Here is a 20,414-nt window from a genome sequence, read left to right on the forward strand (position 1 = left end):
GATGCAGCATTCACTGAACCTGAATAAGACACTTAAGCAGTCTAATGAAATGAAGTAGTAAGTGAAAATCGGGGAAATTCTGATAACCCTTTTTTGTAACACCCTTTTGTAACACGTCTCAAAATATTTAACAATGTCTTGTAATGCAGTTCCTTATTTCCTTTTGTGTTATCAAGGTGTCTACTCAAGAATATGGCTTGTTTTTCTTCATAATGGTAGTCAGTGGGGTTTTTTGGTTTTGGTTTTTTAACCATTGCTCAGAGGTTCCCCCTTTTGAGGGGGAACTTCTCCCCACCTTTCTTGCATAGCAGAATTGAAAAACAGCATTAATACTGAAAGCAAAAGAGTGAACTGAATAACAATCTAATTTAAAATCTGCTTGATCACACTTCCATCAAGTAATATGGGTATAAAGTAGGTTCTAAGCAAGTGTTTATTGGTCTCTTTCTATTTGGTGCTATTACTGAAAATACTTATTTGACAAGGCTTTTCTGTAGTTCAGGAACAGAGCAATTCTGGAGTAAAAATGCTATTTGCTAGTTCTACCACTTCCCCTGAAGTAGAAATCTATGACAGTTTGATCTGAAAATGGCATTCTAAGCGGATCAATAAGGTGTCTCTGTGGAACATTAGAGAAGTATTATATGAAAGATAACTGGCAACATAGATTCAAGTACATTGAGGCTCACATTTGTGTATAGATAAATACTAATTCTTGTTCTAAATCCTGTTCCTCTCCTCTCCAACAGAAACTATACCAGTATCCTCCTCCACAGACTGGCAAGCGGCTTTTGGGTTTGGTTCCTCCAAACAGCAAGAGGACGACTTAGGGTTTGACCCCTTTGATATCACCCGCAAAGCCTTAGCAGACCTGATTGAGAAGGAACTGTCAGTCCAAGACCAACCTTCCCTCTCGCCCACATCTCTTCAGAACCCTACCCCACACACTACAACTGCCAAAGGGCCAGGCTCTGGATTCCTGCATCCTGCTGCACCCGCAAATGCCAACTCTCTCAGTAGCACCTTTCCAGTCATGCCACAGAGGTTCCCACAGTTTCAACAGCATCGAGCAGTTTACAACTCCTTCAGTTTTCCAGGCCAAGCAGCTCGCTATCCTTGGATGGCCTTCCCACGCAATAGCATCATGCACTTGAACCACACAGCAAATCCCACCTCAAATAGTAATTTCTTGGACTTGAATCTCCCACCACAACACAGCACAGGTCTGGGAGGGATCCCTATATCAGGTAGGTGAATTGGGACAGCCGTGAATATGACTTAATTCATGCTTTCAGCTCCTCTGAGCCAGAACAGGAAAAGGGAATAGCCAGCTACGAGTGGTAGAGTGGTATCTCTTGACTATCATACTAGGTTTGTTAGCAGAGGGAGGAATATTGTTTTAAATAGGCCCTTTCCATTTAAAAAAAATAAATATGTATCTGGATGTTTAGCCTTGTAATATTGAGCTTTATAAGGAAGGTGGAGTATTCTGTGCCCGCTTAATTTTGTGCCAAAGCAGATTGGTATTTTGGTTCTTCAGGCTTGCCAGACTGGCTTTCCTTAAGAGTAGGCGCTGGAAGTGCATTGCGGCTTCCACATCGACATGCAGGTGCCGACCAGAGTTCTTAAAATTGTGCAAAAAATTGTAATGATTGTAATTTGTGCCAGATGTCTTGGCTGGGTTGTTCCCTCTTGCGCATAACCAAATGGCTGCACAATAAACATTCAGTGCTGTTCATTTCTGTACTTCAGATGGCCTTAATATTATGCTAATCTTTCACTGAATGGATGCTTGCAATGTGTGTAAGAGGATTCATCCTGATGGTGAGGGTTGTGATGTTGGAGGAAAATAAGTGTACAGTCAGGTCAGTTCAGGCTGCCCTGAATGGACTGATAGGCTCTTGCAGCAAACGTTACAACTAAGGAGCTAATTGTGACAATGATTGTCTTGATGAAGAATACATTTCTGGACTTTGAGGTCCTTTCATGCTTCCGATTTAGCTTGGCCCAAATAGGTTCTCTTTTCCTAACAGGGGGGAAAAAAAAAAGTGTATAATGAACTGCAGGTAGAAAGTCTCTGTAGGCTTTCTGTAGCCTTGAGATGGCGAAAACAGCTTCTTGAGATGTTGCCGGTGTTACTTTCTTTACATGGGTTTGAAGAAGCACTAGTTACCCTATAAGAGAGTGACCTAGAAAAAGTCACTGTGTGTTTTTGATGTTCTAGTACAAGAGCTAATTTTGGCTCTTACTTCCCTGTATTTTATCCTCTTTGAAGGCTTGTTGAAGCTACGATACTGCTGTAAGGTCCTTAGGCTGATTCATAGTATAAACACTTGGTCCAGACTACAAATGCAAGTAGTTCAGAACTCTTTATACTGGCAGTGGTGAAGTTTTTAGACTAAAATGACTGATACTGGTTACACTGAAGTGTTTAAAAAGAAAAAAAAATAAAACTGACAGGGAGTCAAAAATGCAGCATCCATAGCACTGCAAATTGTTGCACGCTTTCCCCTAAACTACATAGAACTTCCAGGAATGTTGCCAGACATCAAGTTTCAATTTTACCATTCAGTTCTAAAAATTGCTAGTTCAAGGGGCCAATAAGACTGTATTCTGGACTAGGAGGACCAGAAAAAATCTGTAGTGTTAAGAAAGATCCTTTTGTAGTACAGGTTGATTGTAGGTTTGCGAAAGCATTCTTTATATTACTTTAATTGCCTTTGGCAGTTTGAAAGTGGATCCCGTAGATTCTTGGTATGACTCCTGAAGAGCCAGTAACGTGGTGTTGGTTGATGCACAGCCTGTGCCATGTGCTTCCTCCATATATTTTAAGGCACCAGGAGCTGATACTTAAGTATATCCTTTTTGTATGCAACTGCTAGAACCAATTAATCTCAAAATATTTTTGGCAGATACAGTGCTAAAAACAGAAAGTAAACATCTGCTGTAGTCTCTGTGGAGAGTTCCTTTGAGTTGGTCTAATCTCTTGTGTTACAAAACATTTAGTTGCCTGGCTGACAATTGAATAGCAGCAGTTGCTGCAGTGCAAACACTTCTTAGCTGATCTACATGTCAGCTTTGATATATCTTGAAAAAAACCAATCACTTGCCCTAACAGATTACTCCTTTTTCTTCTCCTGTTGTCAGAAACAAGCTGAAGTCTCAGATAGTTCCAGTTTTGTTTGCTGGGTTATGGATTTGTATTATGTGTATGGTATTTAATGCCTAGGGTTTTCTTTTAGTGATCTCACTGCTTCAGAAGTACAGACAATTTAGAAGTCAGGAGATGCCCTCATACCTCTTTTTTGTGTGTGTGCTAACTTAATAGTTTCCAAATTATTGATTATTCTGTCTTTTCAAACCTGTATCTAGTGTACAGGTCTCTCAACGAGTTCCTTTTATATTCTTTTTGAAAAAAAAATTCCTGTTCTTTATGCTTGCTTTTAGTCCATCAGTAGCACGTATATAATTATAGAATTTTCCGAGTTTCCTCATTTGATTTACAGATACAGCCATCTGTTGGGGGTAGGGGAGGTAAGTGGTGTGTGAGTACAGAGAAATCATGTTGATGGGACTTTATTACAGTGCTTTATAACAAACTCTAGCTGACCTGCTAGGAAGGTGGTGCGTGTCATAATAGCTGTTTAGCAGTATTGAAGAGGTTAGTTGTAGTATACCTGCAGCTCCTTTTTGTTAGCTCTTTTGTTAGTCTGTGTTGTGGTGTTTTAGAAAATGTCATCAAGTCATGTGTTTCAGATGTAACAGCAAAACAAACCTAGTGCAGGTGAAACTTCCCATTCTGTCTTCTAGTAGAGACCCTCAACTGCTGTTGAAGTTGCATGTTTCCTAAGGCCTTTGATCACAATTTTTGCAGGACTGTAAATTCCTAAAGCAGATAATGCTGGACCAGTCACTTGAGGGGCGGGAAGGGGAAAAAAAAAAAAACAAACCCAAACCCCACACTCATTTATTCTGCACATTTCCCTGCTCTATTTAAACAACGCTTTTCAACTTCTCTATTTCATTTATGTGAAAACAAGCAGATCTAAAAACTCTTACAACTTCATATGAAGTTAGTATACTATTTTCTAAGCTTTCTAAATCCAGTTTAGTTGATTTCATTAAGTGTATTTGTGGTTTGGAAGCTTGTATGAAGAAAACGGTGTTGTAAAGTGCTTCTGCTTTAGGTAGGCATTAGTATTCATATGAATTTGAAATGCTTGTGTGTGACATGCTAAATGTAAGGTTCTGAAGCTACCTTTTGTTTAGTCAAGAATCAGAGCTGTGCTGTATTCATAACCCCACAGCTCCAGGTAGGGTTGTTTTGTGATGTGTGCCAGGTTTAAATGGAAAGACACAGGCACTAGCTACATTTTTTTAATGCTCTCATTTAAAAATAATTTCTATATGGAATTTGGTAGCCTATTTCTCAGAGGAAGCAATATTTATTAAGCTCATTCTACCATTTCCAGTGAAATGACACAATGACACATGATTGACTTCATAATTTGACTATGCATATACTTGAAATGTCTCATATTCATCAGGCTTACATTTGTCCCCAACACATATTTAAATGAGCATTTTGATTGATTCCCAAACTAGCATATTTTTTTTTTTCTCCCCCACCATATGATTTTGCAAACCATAGCAGATGTTACATGTTCTCATTGTAAGGGACAATTTAGGCTTGTTGCTGGTCTCTGGCATGGGATGGATTAGATGATTTACCATGTAACTGTGCTTCAGGAGAAAAGGTCAATGACTTCTTATTCACGGACAGTGTGATTGTTGCTAAAAGCGATCTTACCCTAGATTGTGTGCAAACTATCCAAAGAATATAGGACAGCAGCTATCCTTTATTCTGCAGATGATGCCAAAGGAAAGATCCACTGACAGCAACGTGGGTGGCTGTGTGCTTTTATTTTCATGTTACTTTAGGATAACAGGAAACTCTTTGTAATTTGATAGCTAATACGCTATCATCTTTGCGACCCTGCTGCCTGGTGGTGTGTTCCAAAATAATAGGTATAGTATTGGATCATAGAGTAAAGTAGGTCTTAGATTAACGGTATGTTTTTAGACAGATGCTTACATATTAATATGCATACATATTAATAATGGGAAAATAGAAATATATAGTTTTATTTCTTGAGTTTACTGAGTGGTTGGTAGTCACTGATTTTTATTGCATTAAGAAAGTATAAGAACAAAGTCACACAGTTAAAAGTATGAGGAAAAAGTTGTAAATGGTTAGACCATCTTTTCTGTCAGTTCTATGCAAGACAAAGTACTTAACATTTTGAAACACTGGCTCTTGTTTCATGTATTAATTTCATAATTATCCTGAACATAATTCCAAATGAGAAAAAAAGTAATTGTAAGAACTTATCAATTCAATAATAATGAGATAGTTTGAAATTTGAACTCTTCCAAAAATAATGCTACACAATATTGTGTGTATATTCTTCCCATATAAATCATTGCAATCCCTGGAGATGGAAGGGGCCCACAAGGTTCATTGAGTCCAGCTCCTGATACCACACAGGGCAGCCATACATCTCGGAGCATTGTCCAAATGCTTCTTGAACACAGACAGGCAATTTACGTATATCATGTGTGTATTAGAAATCTAAGATAGAGGAAATAGTCAAGTGGACACAGAGACAGATAGGAAGCATAAAGAATTAAACCCTGTTTAGGGTAGGGGAAGAAACAAGTTTTACCTGTTGTCCTTGAAGATAAACACTGTAAAATCCATCAAGTTATTTTAGACATGAAGCCCATTGATGTGGAGATTGCAGTAGACTTCTGTGAACTGTTCCTGAAACTTCAAAATGGGGGCCTTGAATGTTGTAAGTCTTTGTAGTTGAATTCCTTTTGACAATCAAAATTTTGTTCTCTCAAGACCTTTTTGTTTTGGTGTTGTGGCTTATATCTCTTGAATATGCACGGCCTAATTGATAGAATTATGTATATTTAAAGATGAGATCGAGACAAAAAAACAGGTAGACAGTTCTATTAAGTTTGGGTGCCATTCAGCAGTCTTTGGGGTGGTGGTGTTGCATTCCTTATCAAGACACTGATTCACGTGGACATTTTTGAGTCTTGCCTGCATTTAGGTTTTTGTGACACAATAGCTGGTAGCAGAGAGGGCAAAGCAATGAAGGTTATATTAAGAAGGTCCAGCTTCTTCCCATTTAAGTCCTGAGCTCTTTCCTAGCTAAACCACTTAGGGTGTTCCATCTTCTCCCACTTTAGGTTTTATGGCACCTGTGCCCCCAGCTATTGAACTTGTCTCGAACATCAAATCCTTTCTTGCCTAATGCTACCTTTTGGACAACATTTTAGTAAAACAAAGGAAAATGTTGGCTACAATCGTATTTTTTAAAAGACTTTATTTAAACCACAGAGAGATATGAGATATCAGAATTAATATCATGCTCTGCCTTTAATACTAAGTCCTTGTCTGACTTTGTATTTTCTCAAAACATAACCTCACTTCCCATTTGAGGCACACGTTTCTTATTTGACCTTTTGACCACATTTCTTTTTGACTTTGTCTCCTCTCTCTCGATTGATTCTTAACAGGTGATTTGGTTTGCTGAACAAAGCAAAACATGACTTGTTTTATACAGTCATGGAACCAAAACAATTGAATTTGTAGCATAGCAGCTGATGCTTTTCTGTGGTCTCAGGGTAATAATTTGGTATGGAGTTTTGGGGGGGGGGTTCTGCTTCTGCTACTGTGACTTTTTAAAGGAAGGTCTGACCTGCGTGATGTGGCTGTTGAATTCAGCATGTTGTAAAACTTAAAATTCTCCAAATGCTGTGTACAAAATGCATTTAATCCCATACCCTAGCAACAGGCAATGTGACTTAAACAGTGCTGACTCACATCCCTTTATTTTGGATGCAGTGGTTGAAAGAACATTTTTCTACTTCTTTTCTCTTGACCTGACAATGTGTGAAAGGTTTAACACCGGTTTTAAGTACTGATGGCCTTACTCTTAACAGTAAGAGATGGATTAGTCCATTAATTTTCTGTCCTAATCCTTTAAAGATGACTGCTCACTTGATGGTTGTCTTCGACGTTTGGCTTTCCACCAGCAGCTGGGCAGAAAGCCTGGCAACTGAACATTGTCTTTTCTGTCCTCATGGCTGCCTATATCTGAAGTCTTTCTCTGATTAGGTATAAATGTTGAAAATAGGAAATCTGGTGAAAATCTTGGGTGATACTTCTGTTAGTTGTAGGTGCCACAGGTGTCACCTCCAAAGGCTTGTATCCTTCCAGAGTGCAGAGCAGCTTCTCTCAGAAGTGGATGCGTTACCCTGATATCAAGGTCACTCCTCATTTGAAAATAAAGGCCCAAACGTGGCTTTGAAATTATAAAATGAAAAGTACTGTTTGTAAACAGCCCTCAGCTGTTTCCAGGATTGCTTTTAGTGACCTTTGCATATAGACCCTGTGTGTCCTGTTTTCCTCAAGGAAGATGACTCTTCTTAGAGCAGCCTCTGTCACTGAATGTTTTGTTCTTCTCACCAGTCTTTATGCCTGCTGCTTCCCACTTCTTTCCATGGAGGTTCTTGGGCCTCCACCCCCCTTTTTTTAGGAGGTCTCTGTGTATCCCTCACCCCTGAAATTCATTCTCCTTTTATTTCCCATCATAACTAATTTTCTGTTTCACTGGTGAAGAGGTGAAGTGTTCAGCACAATGTGGAACAAATTCAATTTGAAAATAAACTTTTGGCTTGCTCACTTCTGTTGCTCTTGAAGGTGTTTGATTTTTGGTTGGTTTTGTGTTGGTTTTTTTTTTTTTTTTTTTTTAATGCACCCAGGGTGGTGCTGCTAGTTTTAGAATAAATGGAAGTGGCATTTTTGGATTAACTTCCAAAATATTAAATCAGTGTCGAGATTGAAGTCACACTGTTTGAAATCTGCTATGGATACTCCTTGTCCTCCCTCTGGTGTCTTGTCCCTTAACTCCCATACGCTTTCTACACTTAGTAGTAAGGCCTGCCTGCCTTAGCGTGATCTTGTCATGATCTCTGAGAGAACTTCATCCACAGCACCTGTCCTTTAAGTCCTGCTACTTCTCCATCTGTTCCAAAAGCTCATCTCACACACCCACCCTTCCCTCCCAGTGCCTTTTCAGTGCTAATATTGCAACTGTTGTTAAAACCCCCTGGATTTTTTTCTTCTGATTGTATAGGAGATACTGTTCCAAATAAAGCTCAACATATAAATATCTGTGCCCTCATCTCTGGGAGCTTGGTTTTAAGCTGTTAGAAATTTCTTAAAATCTTTGATGGTAAGATCATTAGGGATGGCAGCGAAAGACAGGCATCCTGCTTTTTTGAGTAGTAAAATGCCTATTTTTAAATGTGTTATTTCATTTCAGAAGAAGAAAATGTGACCAAAAAAAAGAAAAAAAAGTATAAAAAAAATCAAAAAAAATCCTCTAACTTCTGTTGGCTGTGATACATCAGAGGAATGACTACTCACATTAACACTGGTAGACTTGAAATAAATGTGGTGTTGGCTGAAATAGGTGGCCCGAGTGGCTGACCCACTTTGCATTCTGGACCATCAGTCCTAACAGCTTTTTGAGTAACTCTTCCCCAGAAAAGGGGGGAAACAAGCACAGGAGGTACTTGACATCAGATTTCTAGACTGTTTGTGTCTGTAGTCTTGTCACCAGATGAACTTCAGCTGCATTAAATGTTGGGCTGTGTTTCAGGGATGGAAAACTGTGTTTATTGCTTACAGAAGAAGAACTTTTCCCTTCATCTTTAGAGCTGGTTCATGTCTCCTTTCATAGGTAACCCCTAAGATCTTGGGTACTAGCGTAAGAGGCAGGTCCGTTGCCTGGTATAGCGTCTGTCTCCCTCCTCCAGCAAGGAGATACTTAGCCTCAGGGTGATGTCTTCTCTTGGATGCTTTTCTAAAATACACTTTAGAAAATGGCACTTCAAAATACACAGTAAACTACTAGCATGAGTTAAAAGATGTAATCGACTTAGTGATGTTAAAAACCTGGCATTTTCCCTTTAAAGACTGGAAATTAGTACGTTTGCCAGTGCCACCTGTTAGTAGCAGTGTCTAACAAGAGGCTGTGCCTTGGGCATGGATCTGAAACTTCAGAGACAAGTCCATCTCACAAAATACCAATTATGACTGATGAATTTTATCAGAAAGCACAAACAGTTCATAGGCTTTCTGTGTAAACACATTTTGAAATGCACCAACTTGAAGAACCATTGAGAAAGGGCAAACATAGTCTTTTTAAAAGTTGTACGGAGGGAGGAGCGTAAATGAAATATACTCAAGGGATAACAGCAACTGAAAGAGCAGCTTTACAAAAAGTGTTTCTTCTCCCAGTGATACTAAATTACATTGCGGGGGGGGATGACACACACACATGATCTTTTCCATCGTTTGCCATATCTTGGTTCCCTCTACATCACAGCCTCATTTGAACTTCAGCTTGTTCCCAAAGGAATTATGTAAAAAAAAAAAAAAAACCAACCAAACACAACCACGTATTTTAAAAGGAGGTCACTTCTATTGGAAGACAGCATTTAGTAATAAGAATTAATTTCTTGTCATGGAAGGTTTGTTTTTCTTCTCAGCTTTCTTCCAATTTTTCTAATTTTGCAACAGAATGACTGAAGTATCTACGTATATACATCAGCCTTGTTTGTTACAGATGTGTAAAAAAAAAAAAATTAAAACTGAGTTTATAATTTCTCAGAGTATGCATTCACTGTGCTAATTCTGGTCTCGCAGCCTTGGTCGGAGGATTGGTTGGGTACTCTGGAATCCAGAACCTTCATAACTAGATAGGCTCTTGCTAATTATCAATACAGCTTTGAAGATCTGATTTTTCTTTGCCAGTTCTGATTGTTGCATTGGCCATAGGGCAAATTCCAGATATATTTTTCTTTTATTTATGCATGTACCCATAAGTACGCTTGTACACGCAGGGTTTTCTTTTGAGGTCAAAGTTTGGAATTTTTTAATTGACAGATAGGGTAACCTGGTGAGATTGAACCCTGATGCAGGATCTAAGAGTAAGCAGCAGGTATACTTAGGTTAAAATGAACTTTGCTTACTCAGATTAATGGAATTATATGTCTTTCTGAGCTTTTTAATCAAAATGTTCTGTATGTAGGATTCAGGTATCCATTTCCTTCATTTCAGTATCTTAAGTCATTGTGCGCTCAGTTTAGGTTTATGTTAATATTTAAGATTATCAGTGGCAAGAACTGGCTGTTTTCTTACGGAGTCCTTTTTTTGGATGAGAAGCATTGTGTTAGCTTGCACAAAAAAGGTTATTTATTGACAAAGGTGGAAGCATTACAGAACATACTGTCTCTTTTTGTATGCAGGACAGTGGGCCCCAACTTGATTGAAGCCCTGCAGTTGACCACTATGCATTTTTAGCAATAAACGATTAAAAAGTCAGTAATAAAAAATGGTGGGATACTGTGGAAGCATCTGATATGAAGTCAAGCATGTTTTTCAAAGCAAGTTAGAATCTCAATTTGAAATTTACTTATAGGTTAAAATTGGGTGGCTCGCTGCTATAATTATGTATTAGATTTGGTCTCTTGAGCCATGGTAAGTATAAGTCAATCACAAGAACTCTCTGGAATACTTAATGTAAAATTGCTTTTCTCAAACCTAATAAAATTCTGACACTGTACATACAAGCAAATATGAATATCTGAGATGAGCTGTCCCCTCACTGATGTGGTAGAAGGGATTTCCCCTGAAAAGAAATTAAATTTTCTGACTCTTAAGCTTTCTGTGACTAAATAAGTCTTAAGAGTTGTACTGTCAGATCTTCATCAAAAAGGAAAATTATTTAGAAAAAATTACTTTTCTCTTTGAAGCGTGTACTTTAGAATTCAATATATTCCTCTTCTAGTTGATAGTTTGGCTCACTGGCTTGTTAAGTTGCACTTGATTTATTTTAAATTGGAAAATAGTGGGTTTTTTATATACGTGGCTATCTTTTAAATTGGATACATGTGGAATTAATATAACCATGAAATCAAGATAAAAGCTGCTTTACTTCCATTATTTTAAAGCTGAGGGCAGACTAGTGTCTCTTGACTACCAAAGCCAATTTTGTAGGTGTGTATGTACATATATGCGCATGTGTATGAATGTATGTACACTACTTTTGTTTCCCCAGCTCTTAGAGCTCATGACCGTAAGACTCTCATTGGAAATCCACGCTGTGGAGTGACCCTTAGAAAGCTGCTTTCGTGGGTTGCCAAGTTGCTTCCTGTGTGTAGGGAAAGTCAGCGAGGCTTTTAAATGTTCCCTTCTAACAGCTTTATCTTCTGGCGCTCCTGTCATTTGATATCTCCCTAAAATGAAGTGGCTACTTGTATTCCTGACGGGCAGCGCTGCTGTTTAAAAGCGGAGAGATCCAATCTTCTTCACTCTGCCAGTGATGTTCTCGGGCCTCTGTGAATGGGTGAAACATCATCGTTTGGTTTCAGCATTGTGGGATTCCTAGAAATCATAGATACACAGCATCAGTGAAGTCTGAATGTCGAGAGTGAAATCCTTCAGACCATAGCCGTTTAAATGGGACTTTATTCACGGTTTTAAAAATTCTGTGAGCAAACGAGCTTATTATTCATACTAAAGTGACATAGGTACAGTTTTTATCGTAACTGTTTTGTTGATGATTAAATATATAAGCTTTGGATCAAAAGGCTTTTGAGTTTATCTAATGTGATGGGCATAATTTCATTTTAGGATGTGGCAAATTATCCTTTCCTTTTTTTTTTTTTTCTTTTTTCCCCTGGGCCCAACTTTATCATTCTGATTGTTTTGATAAGGCTTCAAAACTAACTGTTACTATACAGTGTCCTTGAAGATTTCACAAGGGCCTTCTTACAAGCAGGTCATTGCAACAGTCATTCTATTACTGATTACCGAATACACCTTGATAGTCTCTTCGCTTGTTTTGTAGCTACTCTGTACGGTCAGGCACATGACACTGCTAATAAGTTTATTTTCTCTCCTGTGATGGTTTTCCTCTGAATTTCTTTTGCTTATTTGAAGCTTTTATGTAGCACTGTTGTGTGCCTTAGTCACGCACATGGCATACTGATGGGTTCTTAGAAAAGAAATAAATAATTGCAACCTAGGTTTGCAGGACTGCTTGCTTTTCAGCAGGACTGGAATATTTAGGACTCTTGGCATAAAGATATTAAATGGCTTTACGCAATTAGTACAAAATCAGGCTCTTGTAATAGCTTGGAATATAATTTTGGCAGAGCAAAGAATACTCTTGCTTTATACTTCCTGGTCTTGTGATCTTTGCTATTACTTGTATTTATTCAAGCATGTACTGTGTGAATTTTCATATGGATTTGACCATAGACCTGTATCAGAATTGAGGCAATAATTTGAAATGGTCTAGTCTCTGTAGGACATTCATTTTTAGTGGGCTTGTTTCCTGCCAAGTAAATGGTAAGATGTGCTGTCCCATTACCCTCAATATAAAAGATCAAGTGCATCAACATCACAAACGTGGTACAGCCAGACCTGAAACGCCTTTGGGTCTACGCTGTGGTGTCATTTGTCAGAATTCATGAAGTCACAGAACAGCCAGTATCACAGCAGTTGATACTTGTGCAAACGACTTCTAAAGTATTGATTATGTACAACAGAACATGTTTCTAGCTTGGCCGTCACCCTCTTTGCCACCTCTCTCCCAAATACACACTGCTTTGCTTGATTTGAAGGAATAATGTTAAGGCATTTCAGGTAGAGGATATTGAAGTAACGCCACCAGACTGTCTGGTAGGATGTCATGACAGGGCAATGACTTTATTTAGAAACTCATTAAATGACCAGTTTTTATACAGATGAATCTTGAGACTTTTCAATCATATTCTATTTTAAGCTAACTTTAAGTATTTTTTTATTTAAATTGGGTGGACAGGTTAAGTTTGTGACAAAGCTCTTTTTCCTTCCCTTTGCTCACTTTAAAACAATGGTTGACTTTGAAAACTTTACTTTTATTTCATGTTGGCATACTGCCTCACACACATGAAAAAGTTCAGTGCTAGAATAAGCTTCCGCTACATCAGGTAAGATTATGAAGTGCACATTAAGGGAAGACTGAAGTATCTGAGCCTATTTTTCATGCGAATAGTGGTGCTTTCAGTGAGCTTCACTAGGTTATTCTTTCTTCTCAGAGGAGAAGCTGAGGCATGGGGGGAGGAATCTCCAATTTATCTTGGTGTGTAAAACCTTTTCATTGCAGTCAGCTGGGTTTTAATGTCTTTTCTTCTGTGTTTTCCCACTGTCTGTGGCCATACTGCTTTAAATTAGGATGAGGCTATGGGAGGAAACTGTGTGTTTGCGCCCCTTCAGATAGGGAAACCGCGGTGTATTGGTTCTCACACCCTAGCTTATGATGTCCAACTGAAGTCTGCTAGCTAGTCAAAAATTACTCCCTTCAACCAATTAAGTTTATAAGTAGGGAAAGATAATAGGCAAATACTTTTTTTTAACTGAGACCTAGCCTTTTTTCATTTTTAACTACTTCATGGTGAAGCATAACTTAATTAACAAAAAGGTTGAGTAGTAATTTTCTTCTGAAAATACTTATTTTCTTCAGGTGGTAGAAGGAACTCCTGCCTTTGGGTTGGACTTGCATTTTCACATAGGCTCTTGTTTAAAACTTGCCAGACTCCAGCAGAGACATGCTGATTAAGTTGTTTGGTTTGGGTATTGCTGTGGGGTGCCTGGTGATTGCTCATGTACTTGGGTTGCATCAGGAGTTTTTCTAACTGGGTGTTTTACCTGTCATAGTCAGTAACTGAGGCCTTGGAGGCCAGTGCAGGGAGTGTTGCAGAGCATTGTGTTCTCTGTTGATCCCATCTACTTTAACACCTTAAAGCACTTTAATCCCTTACCATATACTGTATGGGAAGAATAATTTAATTGCAGCATTTCTCCATAGGGGCTGGGAGGCTGACAAAGCTCTGAAACTTTGGTCATGTCTGGGGTTGGTGTTTGGGTCTTTTGTTGGTTTTTTTTTTTTTTAACTCTACATTTATTGGCCAAGCTTGAAAACCCTGTTACAGACATCTGAGTAACGAATGTGGTGCTTGCTTTTTCTTTGGTGTCAGAGAGCAATGTTTTTGTCATAGCTTGCCTTTCAGCCCCACAAACCCAGCTGTCTGGGAAAGACAATAAATCTTTTTATTCTCCGTTTTGTCACTTTTGAACCCAGGAGCACGAGGTTTTAATCAGTAAACTTCCTTATTGCTAGTGAATAATACAGTTTTTATAGATACTGAACTATTTTAGGCCTTTTATCACTTAACTTCTGTGATTCCAAGTGGATTTTGTACTGACAGCTGAGATAAAGGACAGTCTTGTGTATTTTTTTTTGTGTTAGAGAAGGGTACACAGCAACGGTGCACTATGTCACACATTAATGTCTCCTCACCAAACAGTACCAGTCTTTTCCGTTCCACGAAAATCTTGTATTTCAACTGCTTGCTGTCTTTCTGTACTCATATGTATGCTGTATTATGTCTTTTTTAAATGGAGAATAACATGACAAGCATATGTATGTTTTCTTAGCCCAAGATGGCCTAATGCCCTACTATATTTATTTTCCCATCCCATTCCTTATGATGTCTTGGTGGCTTTGTCTTCATTAGACTTCCTTAATGACGTGTTGCAGGTGTCTAGTTTACTACATGTGTTTATTTTCTTGCACGTGAGCTTTGAGGGCATATTGGGGGGTTAGTAATGTCCATAATTAAGATCATAATGAGTTTGCAGATCCCCAGCCTGCAGGTATTGCGCTGAGCATGTTCACTCATGCATGGTCCTAGTAAGCGTCTTGTGTGTACTTTTTGCCCTGTAGTAGAAGCGAGTAATTTAACAGCTGCATTTCTTTGCACAAGCTGTTGGAAGCAGTGGTGAGAAAATAAAATGTAAAGTAATGGTGTCCCATGCAGAACCCGTTGCACAGTTATTTCTGTGATGGTGAGCTGGCTACTGTTGGCCCGAAAAATAAATTCAGAACTTGTAATAAATAGGCTTATGGATGTCAAGAGGGTTGTGAGCAAATATCTTATCAAGGATATTTCTGACTATTGCTTTTTAAAATTTTTATTTTTTTTAACCCCAGAATCGTGTAACTAGGTTCTTGTTGTGTCCTGTGTTCTTTTTAAAAAAGTTTTTCATAGGTTTGAATGAAAAATATGTTGCACCAAACTCTTTAAAACCGTTTATTATGTCCATTAGTATTGCGAAGAAAAAAAGTGGGAGCTCTGGAGGGAACAGGAAGTAGTTTTGATTTACAGTAGGAAAAATGAAAATAGAAGTGAAAGCCAGTTGTAATGCACTATGGCTTGATGCTAAACAAACACAGAACAAATTGCTGGTAAGTCTGCTTTTTTCACCCACAGCGACTTATACACCAGGCCCCACAAAGCACACTGCTGCACGCAGCGCGTGGATACAGTCACACTGATGTCTGGAGGCTTGATTACTTCTGCGTGCTCAGGTCTTACTAAAAAGTTGATCTTAAGTTGATTGCTTGAGGCAGAGCTGCACTTCAGTAACTACTATTTTTTTTTTTTTTCCTCCTGTAGCACTTAAAATTTTAATCTTCAGATGTAACATGATGCATGTAGTAAAGGGCAGGCTTTTGGGTTTACTTCAACTACCTGATTTTTGACCTGTATTTTCTTTGCTTATGGGAATGCTTAGGAGTTGTCTGCCTTCCGCATGGAGGTACCTCACTCTGTAACCTCTGAGGAAGAGTGATATTCCTCAGCCAGTGAGTGGGGATAACAGCAGTTGACTATAAACCTTCCATGGCTATGGTCAAGTGTATTCTGCGAACTTGCCCAGGCAAAAAAAGATGATTTTTGTAGTATACTCTTTGCACCTGTGCTATTAGCCCTGTTCAGGCTCCATGGGCAGCATCAGTCTGTCTGGCCACGGACGTTCTAGGTGTCAGCTGCCGTGCCGCTGTGTGAGGGCGTTTAAGCATGCAGATGGATGCTTGTGCTAGAACAGCTGCATTAGGCATGCAGAGGGTTAGAAATGAATGCATTGCTCCAACAGTTCTACAGGCAAAGTGGATGTAACAGATTTGCACAGTAATTTGTTTTGAAGTTCAGTTGGTGACATGGGCTGAGGTGTGACCTGCTGCCATTTGTGATTGAAGTTGCTTGCTGTAATTCTGTACAGAAGCAAAATCTTATATAAAGTTTATTCTAAAAAACTCTGGCCCGGGGAAGGAAACTTCTGCATGAAAGCACAGGACTTCAAGAACTTGCTTTTTTTTTCCCCCTCTAGTTACAAAAAAGTAATTGCTTGAGACATCAGTTCTTTCTGAGCATTCAGCTTTAGAAAAATTGCCACAGCAGGCTTTGATAACAAGGGAGACTGCTTTCCTCACTCTTCAACATGCAGAGTTGCAAGTTAGTGATATCCTCTAATTTTCCATGAAGACTTAAATTTCTTCCATTGTTGATGAAGTAGCAGTATTATGTAAGTATCTCACTGTAATGCTTCTGATTGATGTCAAGGTCCTTTTTTCAGTTAGGAGAGGCAGACATGGTTTTAAAAAAAATAAATAATTGTATTCTAGATTTTTGTCAAAAAGAGCGTACTGCCAAATTAGTATACCCACACTTTCTTTTCAAATACATTTGACCACAAGTTAATTGTATGACTTCCTGTGTTGGCTGATAAATACTAGGATGCTTGTGTCTGGTTTAGTTTTGCTTTGAGATACCTAAAGCAGGTGATGGATTGTAGAACCTGATAGTCTGTTCTAGATAGCGTGGTTTCACGTTGGTGTTCAGGGAGCACTTGCTGTGCTAATAGCCACGTTATCCTGATGTCCTTTTTCAATACATGCCCTGAAACGCTTAGGCAAATGGTAGAGACTTGACTGTTCTGGTGTCCAGCTGGTTTGCTTCAAACCAAAGTTTTGAGAATATTGCCATGTCGGGAATTATTCTGAAAGGTCTCTAAAGAATTTTCACTACTGTTCTTCAACTGCAAGAGGAAATTGCACTCCCTTCAACTTCATGAGAACCTAATTACCACTTCCTTTGGAATAACATCTGTAGGGTTGTGAATGAGCGAGCTATAACAAAACAAAAAACTTCTGTGATATTCCTCCACCTCCGTGGTTCCTCATGTTCGGTTTCTGTTGCAAAGCCCTACCTAGCCTTTCTTCATTTTAATATACTTCAAAGAAAACAACCCTTTTGAGCCTGCTGCCCATTAATAAAGCAGCAGAGTTGGGTTATCTAGATTGCAACAAAGGTCTTCTCATAAAGGATCTGGTAGGTTTTTCACCTATTAGTAATAGAGGGAGAGCCACTGTGCCCTTGATTATTTGAGTCTCAGAACTGAAAAAAATGGGGAAATACAAATTGGGGGAGGAGTTAAATCTTTCTCCCACTCCCTTACACTTGATTTAAAACCTGCCAGCCATCTGAGTAATTCATCAATCATATAAACATTGACCCTACTTTTTGGACAGGGAAAGTATTAATTGCTTAGTTTAAAAAGTAGAAACAAAATCCCATACCCCACCAAAGGAGGACATCTGTTTCTAACTTCAGCTTTTTATTTTTTTATCTTTCATTTTTTTTTGTTGGTAAATCTCCCAGACAACAGCAGTTCTGTAGAGAGTTTAAATATGAAGGAATGGCAGGACGGGCTAAGGGCACTTCTACCGAACATTAACATCAACTTTGGTGGACTGCCCAATGCTTCTTCCCCCTCCAACGCCAACCACAGTGTACCAACGTCCAACACTGCCACCACCGACAGCCTGAATTGGGACAGCCCTGGCAGCTGGATGGACCCCGCAATCATCACAGGTAACCGTTTCTCACTCCTTCAGCTCCGCTGGCAAACCATCAAATGGGTATTTGGCACAAACTGATTTACATCTGGAAAAAAAAAAAAAAAAGAAAAAGTCAGTATGCGGTGGTCTCTTCCAGCTTCCATCCACAAAACCTCAAGGGTTCAGGAATTTTTGTGGAACCGCTAGGTACAACAAAGTGTCACCTAGGCCTTTGCAATGCATGCCCGGGACCTCTGCAGGCAGTCAGGCGGATCAGCGCTTATCTATAGGGTCAACGTAGGTGTCCCTTCTGCTGGATGGCATGTCCGGTATGTGCGCCGCTGGTCCTGAGGCACTGAAGGCATTCACTGGACTTTGTTATTTAAAAAGGGACGTACTCCACTTGTTTATAAAGCTCTCTTTTATAAGGCTGTCTGGTTGTGTTTCCCTGTTAGAGAGGCTGAAGCATGATTCAAGTAGGCAGAGTAGGAGGCGAAGCATGCAGTGTACTGGTAGTTTGGTGTGGTAAGGTCATGTCAACAGGGATGCAGTCCTTGCACAGGATGTTTCATAGAAAAATGTGTGTTTTTATGAAGTGCTCTGAGGGGGAACTTTCTCTTATCTGAATTTAACGTTAAATGTTTTGCGGGCAGGGTAATTATATATAATAATGTAAAATGCATTCTCTGTACAAACTAATCATGTTTTCTCACTGTTGCTTTTTGTTAGGTTAAATTGACCTCCTTTGTACTCAGCTTACTGCTTCTGCTCTGACTTGCCTGTATCCCTGTGTTTTTTTTTTCTTCTCTTCATAGGTATCCCAGCCTCCACAGGAAACAGTTTAGACACCCTTCAAGATGACAATCCTCCACATTGGCTAAAATCTCTTCAGGCCCTCACAGAGGTGGACGGCCCCAGTGCAGCACCGTCACAGACGCACCACAGTAACCCCTTCGGCACACAGATCCCTCTGCACAGAGCCAGTTGGAACCCCTACTCTCCTCCTTCAAACCCCACCAGCTTCCATTCCCCGCCCCCAGGCTTTCAGACAGCCTTCAGACCCCCCAGTAAAACCCCCACAGATCTACTACAGAGCTCAGCGCTGGATCGTCATTAGGAAAGGAGGAAAAAGAAAGGAGGAAAAAAAAAAAAAAAAGAAAAAATAAAACCCAAAACGTTAGAAATGCAGGAAGTGTCCCACCCTGACTCCTCCCCATGCCCACCTACTGTTCCCTGTCATATCTTTCTTTCTGAAGAATCCAGTTCCTGATCAAACCTCCCCCCCAAATGCAATGCCATCACAGGGTTGTGACCGTTATCTTTTTGTTAAGTTTCTGCTGAGCCAGTGTTTGAAATACACTGCTTGAAATATTTTCTAACTGTTCTAAGGAAAAAAAAAAAAAAGAGAGAGAGAAGTCAAAATGCAGTCTCAATGCTTAAGGAGAATATTACTGTCTTATGTCTTTTGCACATGAGTATTTCTGCCTAGTGGAAAAGTGTCAATCTGCAGTATAGGGGAAAAATTGCAATGCAGAATCAAATGCAGAAACATGAAAAAGGTATTTAATTTAAATGAATTTACTGAACATGTGGGCAAGCAGTGGCCTAGCATTTATTTTGCATTCAGTGTGGCACTACACAGGGAAATTGCTATGTTTTGTTTTGTTTTTTTTAGGGGGATTTTATTGTGTCACTCAGTAAGAGTTTGACATGAAGTGTGTTGAAAGACAAAACACTTATAGCTAAGAGTAACGGGCATGTTGCTAAAGAGTGGTTTAAAGAGGGGAGAATAAGATTTTTCTTTAATTTTGGCTTTAGATTTAAAGTAAACTTTAATGTTTTAAAAGTATTCACAGATTTAATACCTAGCGTATACATAATATAATTATAAGCAGCTGAAACACGAGTGATATTTACTTCAGTCTTTCTGTCTCCTCTGTCAATCTCTCTTTCTTTTTTTTTTTTTTAAAAAAACACAAAGATTCACCTGATTAGGGCACTCTGGGATAGCACTGCATTGGGGCCACATGATCACCATCAGGAGCAACCTCTGACCTCCTCTGCCTGCAGCTTTTACTTAACCCTGTAGTTTCTGGACGTTTGTGCAGTATTGAAAAGACAGGAAAAAAGAAACAGATAAATAAACATGGTTATAACCTGACTCTAAAACTAAAACCAAGGAAATGTACCTCTTTCTTCAGAATTAAAACTAAAATCTTAAATAAAACAGAAAACTTGATGATGACTTCATGTTTAGTTTTCGTTTTTTCAAACTTGGATTTTGAGTTTCTGCATCTGGTAAAACTGTATGTCAATGCATGATTTTTTTTTTTTCTCCCATTTGTCTAAGCTGAAGCTACTTTTTCATGGAAATACTGCTTTGCATGGTGACTTCTGCATTGAAGGGTGGGCAAAACCGTACACGCTTTAAATGTTTAAAGGGATTGTTGTCTTTACTCATGGCAATAGCTAGAGGCTATGTGTCTCTAACCTTTGGTGGTGGTACCCTTTCAAGTCTGAAGCATGAAAAGCTTGATTATA

General features: G+C 39.0%; 1 protein-coding gene across 13 annotated transcripts in view; it reads left to right on the forward strand.

The window, feature by feature from the left end:
* The window catches only part of CNOT4 (CCR4-NOT transcription complex subunit 4), an 86,421-nt gene extending 66,303 nt beyond the window's left edge, over positions 1-20,118 (forward strand). For 7 of the 13 annotated variants that reach the window (XM_074576035.1, XM_074576066.1, XM_074576051.1 and 4 more), the window contains 3 exons: positions 750-1,247; positions 17,695-17,907; positions 18,689-20,118. In XM_074576035.1, coding sequence (XP_074432136.1) covers positions 750-1,247; positions 17,695-17,907; positions 18,689-18,990 — 1,013 coding nt within the window. In that variant the 3' untranslated portion in view covers positions 18,991-20,118. The remainder of the gene's footprint in view (positions 1-749; positions 1,248-17,694; positions 17,908-18,688) is intronic. The other 6 variants (XM_074576091.1, XM_074576118.1, XM_074576100.1 and 3 more) reach the window with 1 other exon arrangement.
* The last annotated feature ends 296 nt before the right edge of the window (positions 20,119-20,414 follow it).

This window comes from Larus michahellis, chromosome 1 (assembly GCF_964199755.1).
Source record: "Larus michahellis chromosome 1, bLarMic1.1, whole genome shotgun sequence".
NCBI classification, from domain to species: Eukaryota; Metazoa; Chordata; class Aves; order Charadriiformes; family Laridae; genus Larus; species Larus michahellis.